This window comes from Apteryx rowi, unplaced genomic scaffold (genome assembly GCF_003343035.1).
Source record: "Apteryx rowi isolate R43461 unplaced genomic scaffold, aptRow1 scaffold_332, whole genome shotgun sequence".
NCBI lineage: Eukaryota > Metazoa > Chordata > Aves > Apterygiformes > Apterygidae > Apteryx > Apteryx rowi.
In genome coordinates, this window is record NW_020449775.1 from 744,849 (window position 1) to 761,055 (window position 16,207).

Genomic DNA, 16,207 nt, shown 5'->3' on the forward strand with positions numbered 1-16,207 from the left:
TTCTACATCAGTGAATTTTCTCAAGACTAAATCAGACTTGTGAGTGCAGTTTAACAACCTTGTGTTATTGTACTTAAAGTTAGTATTTTACCTCTCTCAAGTATGGTGGAAGTCTGAATGCTTGCAATCATTTTAGCAGTGTTTGCCCAGAGTAAATATGACTGAAGATGCAATAGCTGTTGTTTTGTGAAGGTCACTAAAGTTGTTTTCATCTTCTACGAGCTGTCTCCAGATCTTAGCAAGCTCTGTGTGGATCTGCTCCTTGAAAATGTCTTTTGGGTCACACTGCCCTTTACAGAAACTTTTGCTAGGTGTCTGGCAGCTGCCTTATTTTTGTTTTAGCTATATTTTCTTTGGATGACAAACATATTTCAGCTTATAAAGAAGTTTTAAAAATACCCTTTTAATTTATTTACTGTGTTTTTACTGGATCTTAGTGCAGTTGAACTGGGAATGTCATGTTACTGTTTTGGGGTTTAGTCTGATTTTTCTTTTCTTCAGTGGAGTGCGGTGCCAACACATCTCTAAAGGACAATTATGTGATTCCAATGTCTTATCTGCGTGTACGAGTATATTACTCAAACACTTTTCTTCTATACCCGGGCATTCATTTTGGTTGTGCAGTTAGCTGGTTTCTGAAAACTTAACTTGAAAGGACTGAAACAGATGTTTCCAAGAAGGCCAGGTCAACCTCTGGAAATTCAGAAGAATGTTTTTAGGGTAAGAGAAAGGAGGCCTTAGAACTTAAAGATAGTCTGGGATCTTCAGCTTTCCAGCTTCTTTACAGCCTGGGGATAATTCTGCTTTCTCTCCTGTCAATACCCGTGACTGTGTGTGTTAGAAATGTGTTGGGTGTGTCAGGCTCTCCCCACCTCCCTGTGGAGTTTGCCTGTAGTGTGCCTGGCTAATCACTATTACTTCTAAGTCTGTCATCAGTAGCATATTGGTGTGTATTAACCTCCAGCTGTTCAGATGCATTTCTGACCTTTTGCGGGTGGCACAAATTATGCTTGACAGCATATTTCCCTGGCCTCTGAATAAAAGGGGACAAAAGTCATGTCATGAGAATATTAGGAATTCATTTAGATATTTGTAGTGCTAGCAGCATATGTGTGAAAGACTACGCACATTTCATTGGGAACTGAAATGTAGTGAAGACAGTTCATGTCATTCTGAATATTTATCTGAATGTAGATGGTCACAAATTCTGGTAAAATAGAGTTGTTTTGGAAAATATGTATTCAGTTTGTGCAAGTAATTTTCAAGAGAGGAGCAAATGTAGGCAATTGAATAAATGTTCATGACTTCAAAACAGTTCAGTGTGTTAAACATATATGAGATTTCCAGAGTTCAGACTCCATACTTAATGATTATTTTTCGTCTTAGTTCATAGTAGTTAGTGTTGATTTAAAACTGCTTGATAGAGTTATGGTCAATGATGTAAGAAAACAGCACACATCTGTGAAGTGTTAGCATTTTGATGTACATAATTGATTTGCTTTAATGATAACCTTTATAGCTGCTTGTGCAAGTTCTAGAACAGAAGAGTTTTATGTATTGGTGAGGGTGCTGAGATGCTGGATCAAGACTCTGCATCTTAACATCCTTGTACACCCTATTTCCAAAGCTCTTATTGTGCAGAAAGATTATACTTTCTGTCTTCCCGGGCTGGGTGGAGTGTGGGAGCTGCAGGTTACCAAATAGCTCATGACAGATCTGGTCCTCTTTTCATCTTTGACCAGCCTGTGGGATGTGTAACTTTCAGACCACAGCCATGTGTTACAAAGGCACTAATTTTGCAGTACCTGTTTTGGTTATTTGTTCCAGAACAGTAATGTTGGGCACACACTTCCTCATCCAGGAGGGAGGATGAATCCTTGTCTGCTGCCCTTCCTTGCACCGATTTCTGCTTAGATGAGACTTTGATTTCAGTGCCTTTTTAACACAGGTTAACATGGGCTTCCCTGAAAGTGAGTTGTCAGATACATTCTGCTTAGGTGTGAGGTGCCTCTGGCTTTCTGGAGGAGTTTGGCCACAGCCTCTAAAGCACGCAGAACTCAAAGATTTGTCAGTTTAGCACAGAATTGGATGCAGTTGTCTGACCTCCTCCTCTTGGCTTCCTGGTGCTCTGCCTCCTTGGGAGCTTGCTGCCTGACCCCACGTGCTGTCAGGCCAGGTGATGTGCAAGGAGGGAACCTGCTTCTATCATCTTTAGCTTCCACTAGCTTGGCGGTACTTAGCAGAGAACATACAGGGACACTGGACTGGGTGCCTGAAGCATGTGCTGCCAGTTTTGTCTCTCTTGTGCTTAGTAATAATCACACAGTATCTATGCCTGGTACCTTTCAGAAACTTGGAATAATGTAGCTGAAGCTCTGCTCCTCTGTGAGCAGTGCTGGACTCCTTGGTCCCTGCCCTGTCCTTTTCTTTTCTCCTTGCAGGTGGAAACGAAGAAAGGGTCAGGGCACCCAAGTGGACACATGACGTTGATAGCTCTCAATGTGCTTTCACTAACGAAGTTCAGAAAAGAGCATTTTATTTTATCTGTTCTAATGTATCTGTTTTAATCTGCTTTTAGAGGGGCTTTTTTCAGTTATTCAATTTCATTTGCCACATTAAATCCAGTATTGTGAACTTGCTGTTGAAAAGGAACTTGACTAGACAGCAAAGGAAAAACTGAGTTTTACTTTTAGAGCAATAGTTTGCTCTGCCATATCTTTGGGTTTATAGTTCTTGAGGTCAGTGACACTCCCTGTTTAATCTAAATACTACAAACTGTCCAAGACTGGAGTAGCACTTCCCATTTGTGTATTCAGTGCCTTGGAAGTAAATATATTAACCATGAAAGAAAGGCAAATTTCACATGCTGATCCTTGCATGAATACCACAGAGTCCTTTTCTTAAAATGAGAAGTCTTTGTGCATGACTGTAAAATTTAGTCRGATGAGCTGAATAATCCAAGTCTTTTGCTCTGAAACCTGACTCATGTACAATGACTTTGCATTTTCAATTCTGCCTGTTAGTTCAAGGCCTCACATTTTAATGATTCAAAACAATTTGCCAGTCATCTAAGACTACTGTTAACAAATAGAACAAGTGTATATTTTATTTTTAAAAAAGCCAGAATCTGAGAAGGATGGAGTCAAACATCAAATGCTGTGGAAGGCTTGACAAATGCAGACTTTTGTTTCCAAACAAAGAGAGCTGAACTTGTGGTCATGCTGCTTCTTCTGGCTTTGAAACTATCAAGAAATGGGTGCATGCTTGTCTCTCATGCTGCCATAAGCTGTAACTCTGGGAGTGACAAGAGTCTTGTGAGGGGAGGCCCAGTGAATGCATGGCAAACATGCCTTTGCCCCAGCAGTATGATGCTTCTGGGTGAAGAGGCAGTAGGAAAGAGTCGGGGAGAGGGCAGAGGCTGGCTCTGCACGAAGGGTCTGTGACAAAGCAGGGGATACTGGTGGAGCTGGAGGAGGCCTGGGGCAGTACAGCAGGGTTGATGCCACTGTGCAACCCAAGTGCAGAACATGCGCCCAAAATCTTTTTGTAGATATGAAGGAATAGATGGGTAGAGGAACAGTAGAGGCTTTGGGCAGTGACCTCAGTGTATCAACTACCTTTCCTCTTGCTGAGTGCCTTGTAGGCCTCAGGGCAAAGATTTTAAGGCATAAGATTTTTTAATTAATACCTTTGAAAAGGTATTAATCAAATACTACTGGTGGTGTTTCCAATTTTGAGGGTCAGAAGGAGAGATCAGAAGGCTCTGATGCCTGTAAAATTTCAAATGAATGAGTGGTGGAGGCACCAAATGTTCTAAACCAATGTAGGATGTGTTGGCCACTCCTTACTAAATTAGATATGTTGTCTCTCTCCCCCTGCAGCACCATTGGAGGGGTGTTAAGAGGTATATGACAGTGAAGTAAGTGATGTCAAATAGTCTTTGCAGCAATGTTTTACAAGCTTGCATTTGCTAAGGCCCATGAGAAAGACGCTGCAGCAATCTAGGTTGAGGAGCTTAGAAAAGTTTAAGCTGTGTCCATAGATAGGAGAGATTCTGTTCCAGATAATACAGAATTTGGAGGATTGAAAGAGCCTAGCTATGAGACCCTAAAGGTCTGGGCTGACTAAAGCATCAGGACTTTGACCTGAGAAGCCCGATGGCTTTGTCCGCAGTGATAAATAAGAAGGGCAGATTTTTGAGCTATTGGGTTTGAGTTGAAGGAAAAAAAAAAAAAAAAAAGGCATACCACAGCTTTACATCTGTGATAGATGAAGTGATAGATCTGGAAAAAAGCAGATGATCTGAGGATATCTCCTGCTTTGTGCAAAGGAGGAAGAGAGAAAGTAGTGAGGGCCAAGCTCTGCACAGCTTCCACAGGCTGATGGTTTGGAGGAAGGATCATCTGAAGGGCATGGCAAGTAGAGCTGAGAGCTAGGAGATGACACACACTGAGGACATGATTTCAAGAGAATGAGCTTGCTCAGTTTGTTTAGAAGCAGTTAGCAGTTCAAAGAGAAGAGCAGTGCTTCAAGTGTGCAGTCTTGGCTGCTGGCATAGATGGGAGCTCTGGAGAGAAGAAACTCCAGATGGTGACTATAGACAAACCATTTGGTGGGAGAGGCAGAGGAAGGAATGTCACCCAGAGACAGCATAAGGTGAGTGTGGTGTCATGGTGCAGAAGAAAAAATAGAATTCAGTGGGAGTACTGGGCATGTTAATCCAGGAAGGAACTAGAAGGAATCCCATAAATCCCTGGCTTGGGAGCTCAGTCCCCCACAGCAGAGTGGGGACAGACTACAGCTGTAATATAGCAGTACGGGGTGGATGCTAATTGCTTGATGGTGAGAAAAGTCACCTCTAGTGGGATGCATGCTGTAACTGCAGTCAAGCCTGCTTCGTTAATGTGACTAGCTTTTTGAAATAAACTTAATACTGGGTTAGCCCATCCCTGCAGGATTTCTCTTTCATTTTTAAAGGTGAGCCTTTCCTGAAGTTTTTTTCATGAGGACTTAGAGCCTGAAGTAGCAACTTTGGCCAGGATCCGGTTGTGATACTATTGAACAGAAGCAGTGGAATTATGAATCTGTAAGGAGGATTGCAAGCGAAAGCTGGCCTTTAAAAACAGCATTCTCTGCTTTCTGTGGCTATTTTATGTTTTTCATGGCTTTGTCCAGCTGTTTGTCACAAACAACTAACTCCCAGAGTGACTGCTATGTATAGAATGTGAACATCCTGAATGAGGCTTCATATTTATGGTCTCCTGTTGCTGAGTGCTATTTTGCTTTGTGTGTTAATACTTTGTATGCATTCCTAATATTAATAATAATATAGGATTTTGCTTTAATGATAGATGCTATTAGAAACAGCTCTCCTGGATAAGGTGTCTAGTAACATCGAATTATTTATTTTGTGCATATGCAAAACTTAATCTTTCTTGATTAATGCAAACGCAAGTTAACACACTAATATTAGGGGACATTCTCATCTTGTGAAGTATCTGTAGATCCACTGATGTAAATGAAGCTGCCCTGCTTGCACTGACTAATGGTTTCATCCTAAGTTTCCTCTGAAATTCTTCATGGACTTTTTCAATGAATGCGCATATGTGTGGCTATGAATTGAAGTAAAGATGCATTAAAACTAGCTGAAATTCGGTCATCACAATTAAATTAAAATTCTTTAGGAACTGATGCTGGATTTCAGTCAAGTGAGCTTACTATCTAGAGCTGGACATAATTACAGGCTAGTCAAATTAACATCCCTTCATGTCTCTGATAACCACAAAAATGTATTTTAATAAAAGCATTTAAATAAAATCATAGGGAATTGAATAGGCTTATAGCGACTGATGGTAGCTGGCTGACTTATTTATATAGAGGTGGAACATAATCTAATATTTTTCTTCCTTCTAGTTTTTCCCGTACATCCTTCTGCTAGTTGCTATCCTGTTGTATCTGCCATGTTTGTTCTGGCGCTTCACTGCAGCACCACACCTTTCTTCAGACCTGAAATTTATTATGGAAGAACTTGACAAAGCCTATAACAGGGCAATCAAGGCTGCTAATAGCATTTGCAGTGCAGACCCCAAGGACCCTGCTGACTTGGTTCCAAATGTTAATGAAAACTTGACCCAGAGGTAAGATATTGAGGCTTGTCTTTCTTTGCACTTTTTCTCAAGCTCTTAGCAAATGTAATGTTTGCATTCTCATAGAAATTTATTGAAAAGGTTTGAGTGTACATTTTTTAAACAAATTTATAAGACATATGTGAAATCATTAGTATGTACTTGGAGTTGGAACTTATAACTTTCTTTTTTCAAATAAAACATTTTATTAGTTTTTCAGATTACTAATAACCTGAGTTGTCCTGATTTCTTTTGTTGTAGCAGGTGTTAATTAGTTTAACTACCACATTGTAAGGAAACAGAGATGGCTGTAGCCCTCATTTTTCAGTGTTCTTGGCAGTTGCTCACACCCTGTGATGTACAGTTTATTACTAGTCTTCTCCTGCCTTATCAGATCTGCAAAGCTTCTGTTTAAAACAAAAAACAGCAAAAAGAAAAAGAAAAAAAAAGTACCAAAAGGAAAAAAACCCTTCTCTGATCAAGTTGATGCACTGTTTCTGCCTTCTAGTGCTTGACTCCAATGAGTGCTTTAGATGCTCTCATTTGGCTTGTAAGTGGTTTTTCTGTATTAAATTATCAATATTCTTCATGTATCTGCTTTATTCTATTATTTTTCCATTGGCTTCAGTAAAACTACCCTTGATTTGTCACTGTAAGAGAGAATCCAGACTTGTGTCTGTTTTAGAATATTTGGTTTATTTGAAATTTGAGGTAGATGAGAATGATGCAGTATCTAACCTATGTGGTTTGTTTTTCTCTTTTTCAGTTTGTGGGAAATATCTGAAAGCCACTTCAAATACCCAATTGTGGAGCAATACCTGAAGACAAAGAAGACTTCCAAGTGTTTAATAATCAAATACATTATCTGCCGTTTACTGACCCTAGTAATTATTTTCATTGCATGCCTCTATCTGGGCTATTACATTAGCCTCTCCTCTTTGAGTGATGAGTTTCTCTGCACTATCAAAACCGGAATCTTGAAGAACGACACAACTGTTCCAGAAATGGTTCAATGCAAACTTATTGCTGTGGGTGTTTTCAAGGTACTCAGCTACATTAACTTGATAGTCTATCTTCTAGTGATGCCTCTGGTTGTGTATGCCATGTTTGTTCCCTTCCGATGGAATTCAGGTATTCTTAAAGTGTATGAAATCCTGCCAACTTTTGATGTTCTGAAAGTTAAGTCAAAATGTTTTGATGATTTAAGCCTTTACCTCCTCTTTCTTGAGGAAAACGTAAGTGAACTTAAATCATATAAATGCCTCAAAGTGCTGGAGAACATTGCAGTTTCTGAGAAGTTTGATGTTATGCAACTTTTGATAAACCTTGGTACTATTAAGACAGATACTGTAGATGGGAAGCCATTGCCGGAGAAGCCTGAAGAAACAAGTGTAGAAGAGTTAGAAAAAGATGCAACAGAGCTACAAGGTAAGGTGACCTCTTTTTTCTTTAAAAAGAAAAAAAGAAAAAGAAAAAAAAATCCAAACCTGCTAGTATAGAGAGAGAAGGAATCCATTAATGCAAAATCCATTAATACAAAGCAGGCTTCAGCTGGATACATATTCCTATCAAAACTATTTTAATGTCTTCTGTAAGAAAATGGATTTGCTTAGACCTTGTTATTCTGTCTGTGATATAACTGCTATAACTTCATTTACATACAGGAGGATTGTGGTGTTGCAAGTCAGTGGCACAGGCTGGATGCTGAAGTGTCTGTTAGGTTGATGGTGTCCTTGCTGACATCTCTATTCTAAGAGCAACAGGCTTCGGTGCTCTGAACTCGTAGGCCTTACCACCACCTGCACAGTAGAACACTAAACTGTTCTACAGTAGGTTGCACTTGAAGGCTAATGCAAGTGAGAAAGTTAGTGCTTTCATGATATCATTTTTTAGAAATTAGTTTGAAAGATTAGTAACTGCTGCCTCTGTTTTTCATACAAATTTTGCCCCCCCCAAAAAAAAGATCCCTGTGATGAGTGTAGAATAGCAGAAACCTTAGGTTAACATAGAAATAGCAACTCTGATATTCAGAAATGCCACTAGTAGGGGAACAGAAAAGGACAGAAGATGAAATGGAACTGGGGCCTCCAAACATTCTCTTGTTCCTCCTTAAGCAGAGAGAAAGGAAGGCTGACTGTAAAGTGATTTTTGCCAAAATCAACTGAGTCTGAGTCTGGATTAGTGCACCTGTTCTTTGAATATWCCCATCAGTTTCCAGATGTGGTTGGTTCTGAGCAATCACTATTATATGAGACTTGGTGTTAGATTCTGTGGTAAAAAATGTGGCACATCTTAAATGTGATCCCAGTTTCCTGGTCAAGTACAGAGTTATAGAAGAGAAGCCTAACCTCCAGACAGAGGCACAAAGAGATGGAGAACCTTTCTTCCCATTTGATGTAAACATGGCCACTGTTACAGCAGTCCTGCACAACAGTTGGGATACCTGCATCCTCTGAATCAAGGAGTTCAGGCCCCATGCGCTGCCACCCTCATGAAGTCCTTCACTTCTAGAATGCTCTAAAATGTTTAGCAGCTGACCTGGGTAGGCGAGTGCCAGTACTGAGGGCAAGTTAAAAGACTGTTTCAAAGGCAGGAAAAACTGAAATCTACTTTCTCTGCCATTGACTGCCCTATGCTTAATACAAAGAAGCGTCTTCCAAAGGGTGATGGCTCCTCTACACTACTGTCAAGTAGTTCTGGTAGGCAGAGGTTTGGAGGGGGAGAAGTGAATTTACCAACAGGGAATTTGGAACAGATACTCAGAATTATTTTAAACTATGCAGAAAAAATGCTTCTGGCAGCCAGTTCTAGTAGAGCAGGTTGGAGTACTTCTCACAGAAAATAGTTCTCCTTTTAAATCTGTCCCTTTTCCAAAATACAGGTGGATGAGTTTTAGTAGGAAGATGTAAGAGCCCAAGGTGGAGATCTCTGCTTGTTGAGCTGAAGAGGCTAATAGGAAATCTGACTTACCTTATATCAAAAGCAGAGCTTTCAAGACTGTTTTCATTTCACAAAAACACTTTGAAGGCTTTGGGTTCGTTTTTCTTCAGAGCAAAAGAAAATCATGATTTTATTCCTCAACTCTGTTAAAATTTGTTAGAGAAAGCAGCTGCCATTCCCTGGTCAGCTGTAGCTGCCACATACCTCTCATTCTGATTGGGTCCTGTTGTGGACTTCACTTTCCAGCCAGCAGTGTGCCCTTGTGGCCAAGAAGACAAATGGTATCCTGGGGTGCATCAGGAAGAGTGTTGCCAGCAGGTGGAGGGAGGTGATCCTCCCCCTCTACTCAGCCCTGGTGAGGCCACGTCTGGAGTACTGTGTCCAGTTCTGGGCTCCCCAGTACAAGAGGGATGTGGCACTACTGGAGCAAGTCCAGTGTAGGGCTACGAAGATTAGGGGACTGGAGCATCTTTCTTATGAGGAAAGGCTGAGAGAGCTTGGCCTGTTTAGCCTGGAGAAAAGAAGGCTGAGAGGGGATCTTCCTCATGTTCAGATGGAACTGTCTGTGTTTCAGTTTGTGCCCATTGCCTCGCGTCCTGTCGCTCGGCACCACTGAAAAGAGTCTGGCTCCATCCTCTCGACACCCTCCCTTCAGATACTTGTACACGTTCATAAGATCTCCTCTCAGCCTTCTCTTCTCCAAGCTAAACAGGCCCAGCTCTCTCAGCCTTTCCTCATAAGAGAGATGCTCCAGTCACCTAATCATCTTTGTAGCACTTCGCTGGACTTGCTCCAGTAGTGCCACATCCCTCTTGTACTGGGGAGCCCAGAACTGGACACAGTACTCCAGATGTGGCCTCACCTGGGCTGAGGAGAGGGGGAGGATCACCTCCCTCCACCTGCTGGCAACACTCTTCCTGATGCACCCCAGGATACCATTGACCTTCTTGGCCACAAGGCCACATTGCTGCCTCATGGTCAACTTGGTGTCCACCAGCACTCCCAGGTCCTTCTCTGCAGAGCTGCTTTCCAGCAGGTCAACCCCCAGCCTGTACTGGTACATGGGGTTATTCCTTCCTAGGTGCAGGACCCTGCACTTGCCTTTGTTGAACTTCATGAGGTTCCTCTCTGCCCACCTCTCCAGCCTGTCCAGGTCTCTTTGAATGTCAGCACATCCCTCTGGTGTATTGGCCACTCCTCCCAGTTTTGTATCGTCGGCAAACTTGCTGAGGGTGCACTCTGTCCCTTCATCCAGGTCATTGATGAAKAAGTTGAACAAGACTGGACCCAGTACTGATCCCTGGGGGACACCGCTAGCTACAGGCCTCCAACTAGACTCTGCACCACTGATCACAACCCTCTGAGCTCTGCCATTCAGGCAGTTCTCAATCCACCTCACTGCCCACTCATCTAGCCCACACTTCCTGAGCTTGTCTATGAGGATGTTCTGGGAGACAGTGTCAAAAGCCTTGCTGAAGTCTAGGTAGACAACATCCACTGCATCTTATCAATGTATACAAATATCTAAAGGGAGGGTGTCAAGAGGATGGGGCCAGACTCTTTTCAGTGGTGCCCTGCGACAGGACAAGAGGCAACAGGCACAAACTGAAACACAGGCAGTTCCATCTGAACATGAGGAAAAACTTCTTCACTGTGAGGATGACTGAGCACTGGAACAGGTTGCCCAGAGGTTGTGGAGTCTCCTTCCTTGGAGATATTCAAAAGCCATCTGGGCACAATCCTGTGCAATGTGCTCTAGGTGACCCTGCTTGAGCAGGGGTGTTGGACTAGATGATCTCCAGAGGTCCCTTCCAACCTCAACCATTCTGTGATTCTGTGATTCCATCAGCAAAGCTTTTCCCATTGCCTGTGTTTTCCTCTGTTGCTAGTGATATTAGTATGTTTTAAGAAGTGACCATGGTGACAAAGCAGTGGTAGATGCTGACTCCATACCATAAGGGCAGGAGAGGCTGCAGGCGTTCCTGGCCACTGAGTGCCACATCCTGACTGCACTGGGACAGCTGAAGGCAGCCACCTGTGTCTGTGCAATGCAAGTGGGAGAGCAGGCCTAGTACTACACATGGTTTTTTTGGAGGTGCTGCTCAGGGTCTTGGCTGGGAGGACTGGGCACTGCTCCAGCCTCTGAGCTCCTGCTGCCAGTCCTGTGCTAACATGGCATGCAGCAGTACTGAAAAGAAGATGAAGCTATTCTGCAGACTTGGCATTTTGCCGCTCTGGTGCAGAAAGACACACACAATAACTCCAGTGTGGCACAGGATAGCTGGTGTTGTGGTGCTGTCCTTGTTGCAGTTCATTTGTAAAGGAGAATGCACTGAATGGCTTGATTTTTCTGTTTAGTTCTGACAGACCATGATGCAAGTGGCAACGCGAGTCCAAGAGAAGATAAAAAGCTTCGCCAAAGACTTATAGATTCTTCGTGCTGATGCCTTCCAGTTGCAGCAGGCAGGAGTTTTGTATTACAAGAGGGCTTTTCCATTGCCTTCACTGCACCGGACACAAGATGTTGCTCTGAATGCAACTGTCTTGATATCCTGACAATTCTTCAGAGGCCAAAGTGGTTTGCAGACTACTTGTTATGTAATAATCATCAATCACATACCTGTAAAAGCATTTTATAGACTTTCATTATTTATTAAAAAAACAACCAGAACAAAAAAAATCCCTGTTATGAGTAATAGGTGAATTGTAAAGAGGTAGGAATGTAACATACAGAGATGGGAAAGATAACTGTAGATACCAAAAAGAGATGGCGACACTGCACTGTGAAATGTCTCTCTGTTGGTTATATGGGGTTCCATAATGAAAGTATTCAGGAAGGCAAAATACCATTTTGGGTAAGGGGGAACCAAGGGAGGCAGCCGTCTCAGTTCTGGAGTTTAAGTGTGGCATTTGGGGAGCTCTCTGCCCTATAAAAGTTAGTTTTTTTAATATTAGTTTGGTTCATCTGTGTATCAGTTGGTGGCTGGCCACTGAAATACTGGCTGTTTCTTCACAGGAAAGATAGATGTTGCTGTGTTCAGCTTTTTTTGTAATACAGCAGGGGAGAAATCTGAATCACTTGGGTTACTGGAGATGTCTTGATTAGTCATCTCAAGAGTGAAGTATTGGATTATTTCCTTGGCACTGATAGAATAAACTACAAACAGGCTTAGTATAAAGGAGTAGGGTAGATTCTAGGGATTTTGAACTTTCTATGTATTCATAAAAGAAAAATAATGTCTTAACATACTTTTTTTTTTACAAAATTTAATGGCATATAAGCTAAATGTGCTGTTAATTTCTATTTCTCAGTTGATTTGGTCTTAATGATTAATAAATCCTTCTTAGAGATTGGATGGAAGATCAATGAAGTTTGTTCCATTTTTATAATGGTTTGTAGAAATTGCTTTTTAATGTTTGTATGTGTGGAACTTGTTTTAATATGTTTGTAGTATCAAACACAATATTAATTGTGCTGTCTTCGAAAACATACTTGAGAAGATTTATTTGTATTATAGTAGCACTCGAGTGCCTCAGCAGAGCTAAGCACCCTGTAGCCAAAGTGAGGTAAATGTAAATATGATGAAAGGTTGTTCTTCCCAGACACCTTGTGACTTAATTTTAAAGATAAGATGCTGAAGTGGGTTGGAACAAACAAAAGAAGGGGTACTTGTAAGCTGAAAAACTGTCCTAATTTAGTTTGTTATTGTGCTGTTTATGGAGAGCAGCATTCAGCTTTGATGTGTTCCCCCCATCTCCCAAGACCTCTACCTTCAGTTAACATTAAAATGATCTTTGTCATGAATTTTAGATACAAGGTTGGGAGGGTGGGGGTTTAATCACCACAATGGTTATGTGTATCCTTCACAAATATTATATGGTGACTGTTTTTTCCATATTGTCTATGATATTGTAATTGAAATGTCTCAGCTATCACCTCTTCCAGGCTGTCTTTTTACAAAGTCGTACCTCTTTTGTAGCTAGGTAAGCCTTCCATTTTCCAGTCCAGCTGTATCATCCACTCTTCTGTTCTTAAATGTTAGCATTCTCAATATTACTGAGAACGAGGGAAGACAGAAGTAACCAGTGTTAGAACTTTTGCACAGAACTGCTGATCTTTATGTGCTGCAACAGATTTCAAGGAGATAATGCACCTACTTGAATTTGGCAGCTGCTCTTAAACAAGTGGATCCCAAAGTGCTGTCATAATATACATTGTGCTAGTATTATAAAAATTCTTTGGCTATTATATGACTTTCAGCTAAGACAAGCCTTATTTAATAGAAAGTCTTTAAAGCCATAATATTATGCTACCTCTTTGCATAGAACAGTAGCATGGCTGCAATCCTAATGTCTGTTGCATTACCAGCAAGAAACAGGGCTTTTGTCAGATAGTGGTGGACTGAACTGCTGCATTTTCCTGTATACATCTCCCAGCAAACCTGAAACCACTCTCTGTTTTGGAGAGAGAAGTATGCAAATACTCTTAAAAGAAAGCAAGCCTTCCTTCCCTGGACTATATGATCATTAAGTGTTTACCACTCACTAGTGATTCTGGTACAGACACACACATGCTGTTGTTCTGAAGTGAAACTTATTTAGTTATCTTCACATTGTGCATTGCATATTCTGTACAAGGAGCAGTAGTGCAATACTAAGATTTTGTGACGTGGATGTGTTTGAACTGTTTGATATAAGTAATGAATTCTTAGTGTTTAAAACTTGAAGCTCCTGAAAGTGACATGTTCGTGTTTCGTGTTGGATATGGATATTACCTTTTACTAATTCCCCATTTGTATTTAAAAATATGACTTACTGCAGTGAATGTCTTGTCTTCTAAAGTGCTCAATAAAATATATGTTGTTTTTTTCTTGGTTATTTAAATAAAATCAATTTTGTAAACTACAACAGCGTAAGTGACTGAAGGTTCCAGGGACAACCACATGTTGCCATGTGAAAAACCTTAGTACAGTACATACAGTCTGATGATGAAACCTGAGCAAACTCTTTGGACAGTAGTTATTGTGTTTAATTTTTGTTCTCATAATTAATTTTGCTCTGACAATTTTAGTTCAAAAACTGCTTAACCTTTAAAAGTGTCACTGTTGAGAAAACATCAGCACATGCTAACTAGCATATCTATTGTGCAAGTTATCTAAAAACTGGCCACGGTCTCAGCATGCTTGAGCATTTCAGCTGTATCTTGCTGTTTTAAGATCTGTGGCTACAACTGCCCAGYTCAATTCTACATGTATTTTAATGGTACTCCTCATTTTGCCCTTTTAAAATGATAAGCTAAATTCCAATTTAGATCTTAAGGAAAAAAGTCCATCTTTAACCTGCTCATCACTACACTCTTTCTAGAAACAGTTACATCCACCTGTCTTTTAAATACCCTAGAAAGTAAAATGACAATGTTGAGCCTCAAGATTGGTCTGCACAGTCTTTTGTTTGATTCATTCTCCTTCAAGAGGAGGGCCCGATTAAAAGAAAAAGAAGGAAATACAGATTCAGAGCAGTTGATAGTAAGCTGTGCCTTGAGCAAGCTCTGAGGTGTTCATTAATTTGTTCTAAATCCCAGTGAGTCATATGCAAAGTACCTTTTGAAAGGACACTCCATAATCCTCAGTTCTACCAAGCTAAAAGAAAACTGGCATTTTCTTCCTTTTTGATGGCCCCTAATCTGCTGAATGCACATAAGAAACAGGGTCTCTAAAACCTGCTTGATGTGAGAAGCCAGACAGGATACCTGAAGGTTCTTCTACCATTTTGCAAAGAATTACCTGCAGACAATAGTCAGTATCTACTTTATCTTCTTTTTAAGGATTGTGAACATTAGTAGACCATCCAGCAGTTCCATGAGAAAGCCACAAAATGAGGTCCCCCAAATTGGGGATGTGAATTGTAGTGGGTTGGAATTATCATTTTGGAGCCACATCGCCACTTGTGGTACCTTGAACAGACCAGGAATACTTGAGTGGGATATGCAATCTTGCAAGGCCAAGAAATATATTGTTCTTTACCATTCACAGGAGCAAAGTTCCTAGGGTACAAAACAGGCAGGTACCCCAAGCTATGTTTGGAAACCTTTTGTGACCACTGACTGGAAGAAGAGAACTTCAGGTTTGGTTTCATAAGTAAATTATTAAACACATCTAGTCAAACCCCAAAAGCCTCCTTCTCAGGCCCCAGATGAGAACACAGAAACTCCATAGTGTCAGCAGGGAAAATCCAGGCTGGAGGAGAAAAAAATCATGTCCTGCATTAACAGTCAATGTCTCCACATTTCAGATTTTTGGAAGAGTTGCAAGCAAACAACAATAAGACTCTGAATCTCTTCTCCAACCTGCAGCAGGATACAGTAGGAAAGCTCCCTTTTATGGTTAGTATCTTTCTTAGTATTTCTCATATGAGAGCTTTGGAAGTAGGCACATTTTAGAGGAAATAATAGGATCAGCCTTGAGAGGGACAAAAAGAAACTCTTCTGTCAGGTCTTCTCTTACTGAGAACTTTGGATGGCTAAAAAGGAATTAGTCTGAGCAAGTCATCCTGGGCAGATTTTGCCCCAGCAGACTTCTTGGAGAGAAAGATGCTGTCTCAGGAGGACATTCCTCTTGACTCTCACAGACTCCTGTTCTGCCATCAGTTGCCTTTATTTCAATCTAGAACTCCAAAGAGAGCCCAGAGGGATGTAGCTACATTCAGGCAATATCTAGAAGCTCAAGTTAGAGGATATGGATCTCTTCTTGAATGTTTGCCCTCCTCCCCTCCACCATTCCAGAGGAAGTTCAAACCTTGGACCCACAGCCAACACCAACAACACACACACTCACCACACAGAACACACCATGGAGGCAAAGGCCAACTTTTGAATTCCAGTTAGAGAGTCTGTAGCAGCAAAGGAGGGCTAGGATTCAGGCTGCTTAGGACTCAAGGCTGCCTTTTAAAAACCCCTGCTTCTTTGGACAACATCTCCAGGAGCTGAATAGCTTCTAGACTTCCCCTGCCTTCTCAGAATGGGCAAGAACTGGACCTTGTTAGAGGAGCATTCACTTACACCCACCAAACCAGAGGGAATAGGTGAAAGCCTCACTTCCTTAGGAAACCAGGCTTCATTTGAATCTCAGCACACTCTCAGGCCC

The 16,207-nt window shown here is 41.3% G+C and overlaps 1 protein-coding gene across 3 annotated transcripts in view; it reads left to right on the top strand.

Annotated features, from left to right (window-relative positions):
- Positions 1-13,902, top strand: part of PANX1 (pannexin 1) — a 30,594-nt gene extending 16,692 nt beyond the window's left edge. Inside the window, exons 3-6 of one of the 3 annotated variants that reach the window (XM_026071929.1) lie at positions 5,914-6,137; positions 6,892-7,168; positions 7,466-7,553; positions 11,424-13,902. In XM_026071929.1, the coding sequence (XP_025927714.1) occupies positions 5,914-6,137; positions 6,892-7,168; positions 7,466-7,553; positions 11,424-11,509 (675 nt within the window). In that variant the 3' untranslated portion in view covers positions 11,510-13,902. Of the gene's footprint in view, positions 1-5,913; positions 6,138-6,891; positions 7,554-11,423 lie in introns of those variants that run through there. The other 2 variants (XM_026071927.1, XM_026071930.1) reach the window with 2 other exon arrangements.
- The last annotated feature ends 2,305 nt before the right edge of the window (positions 13,903-16,207 follow it).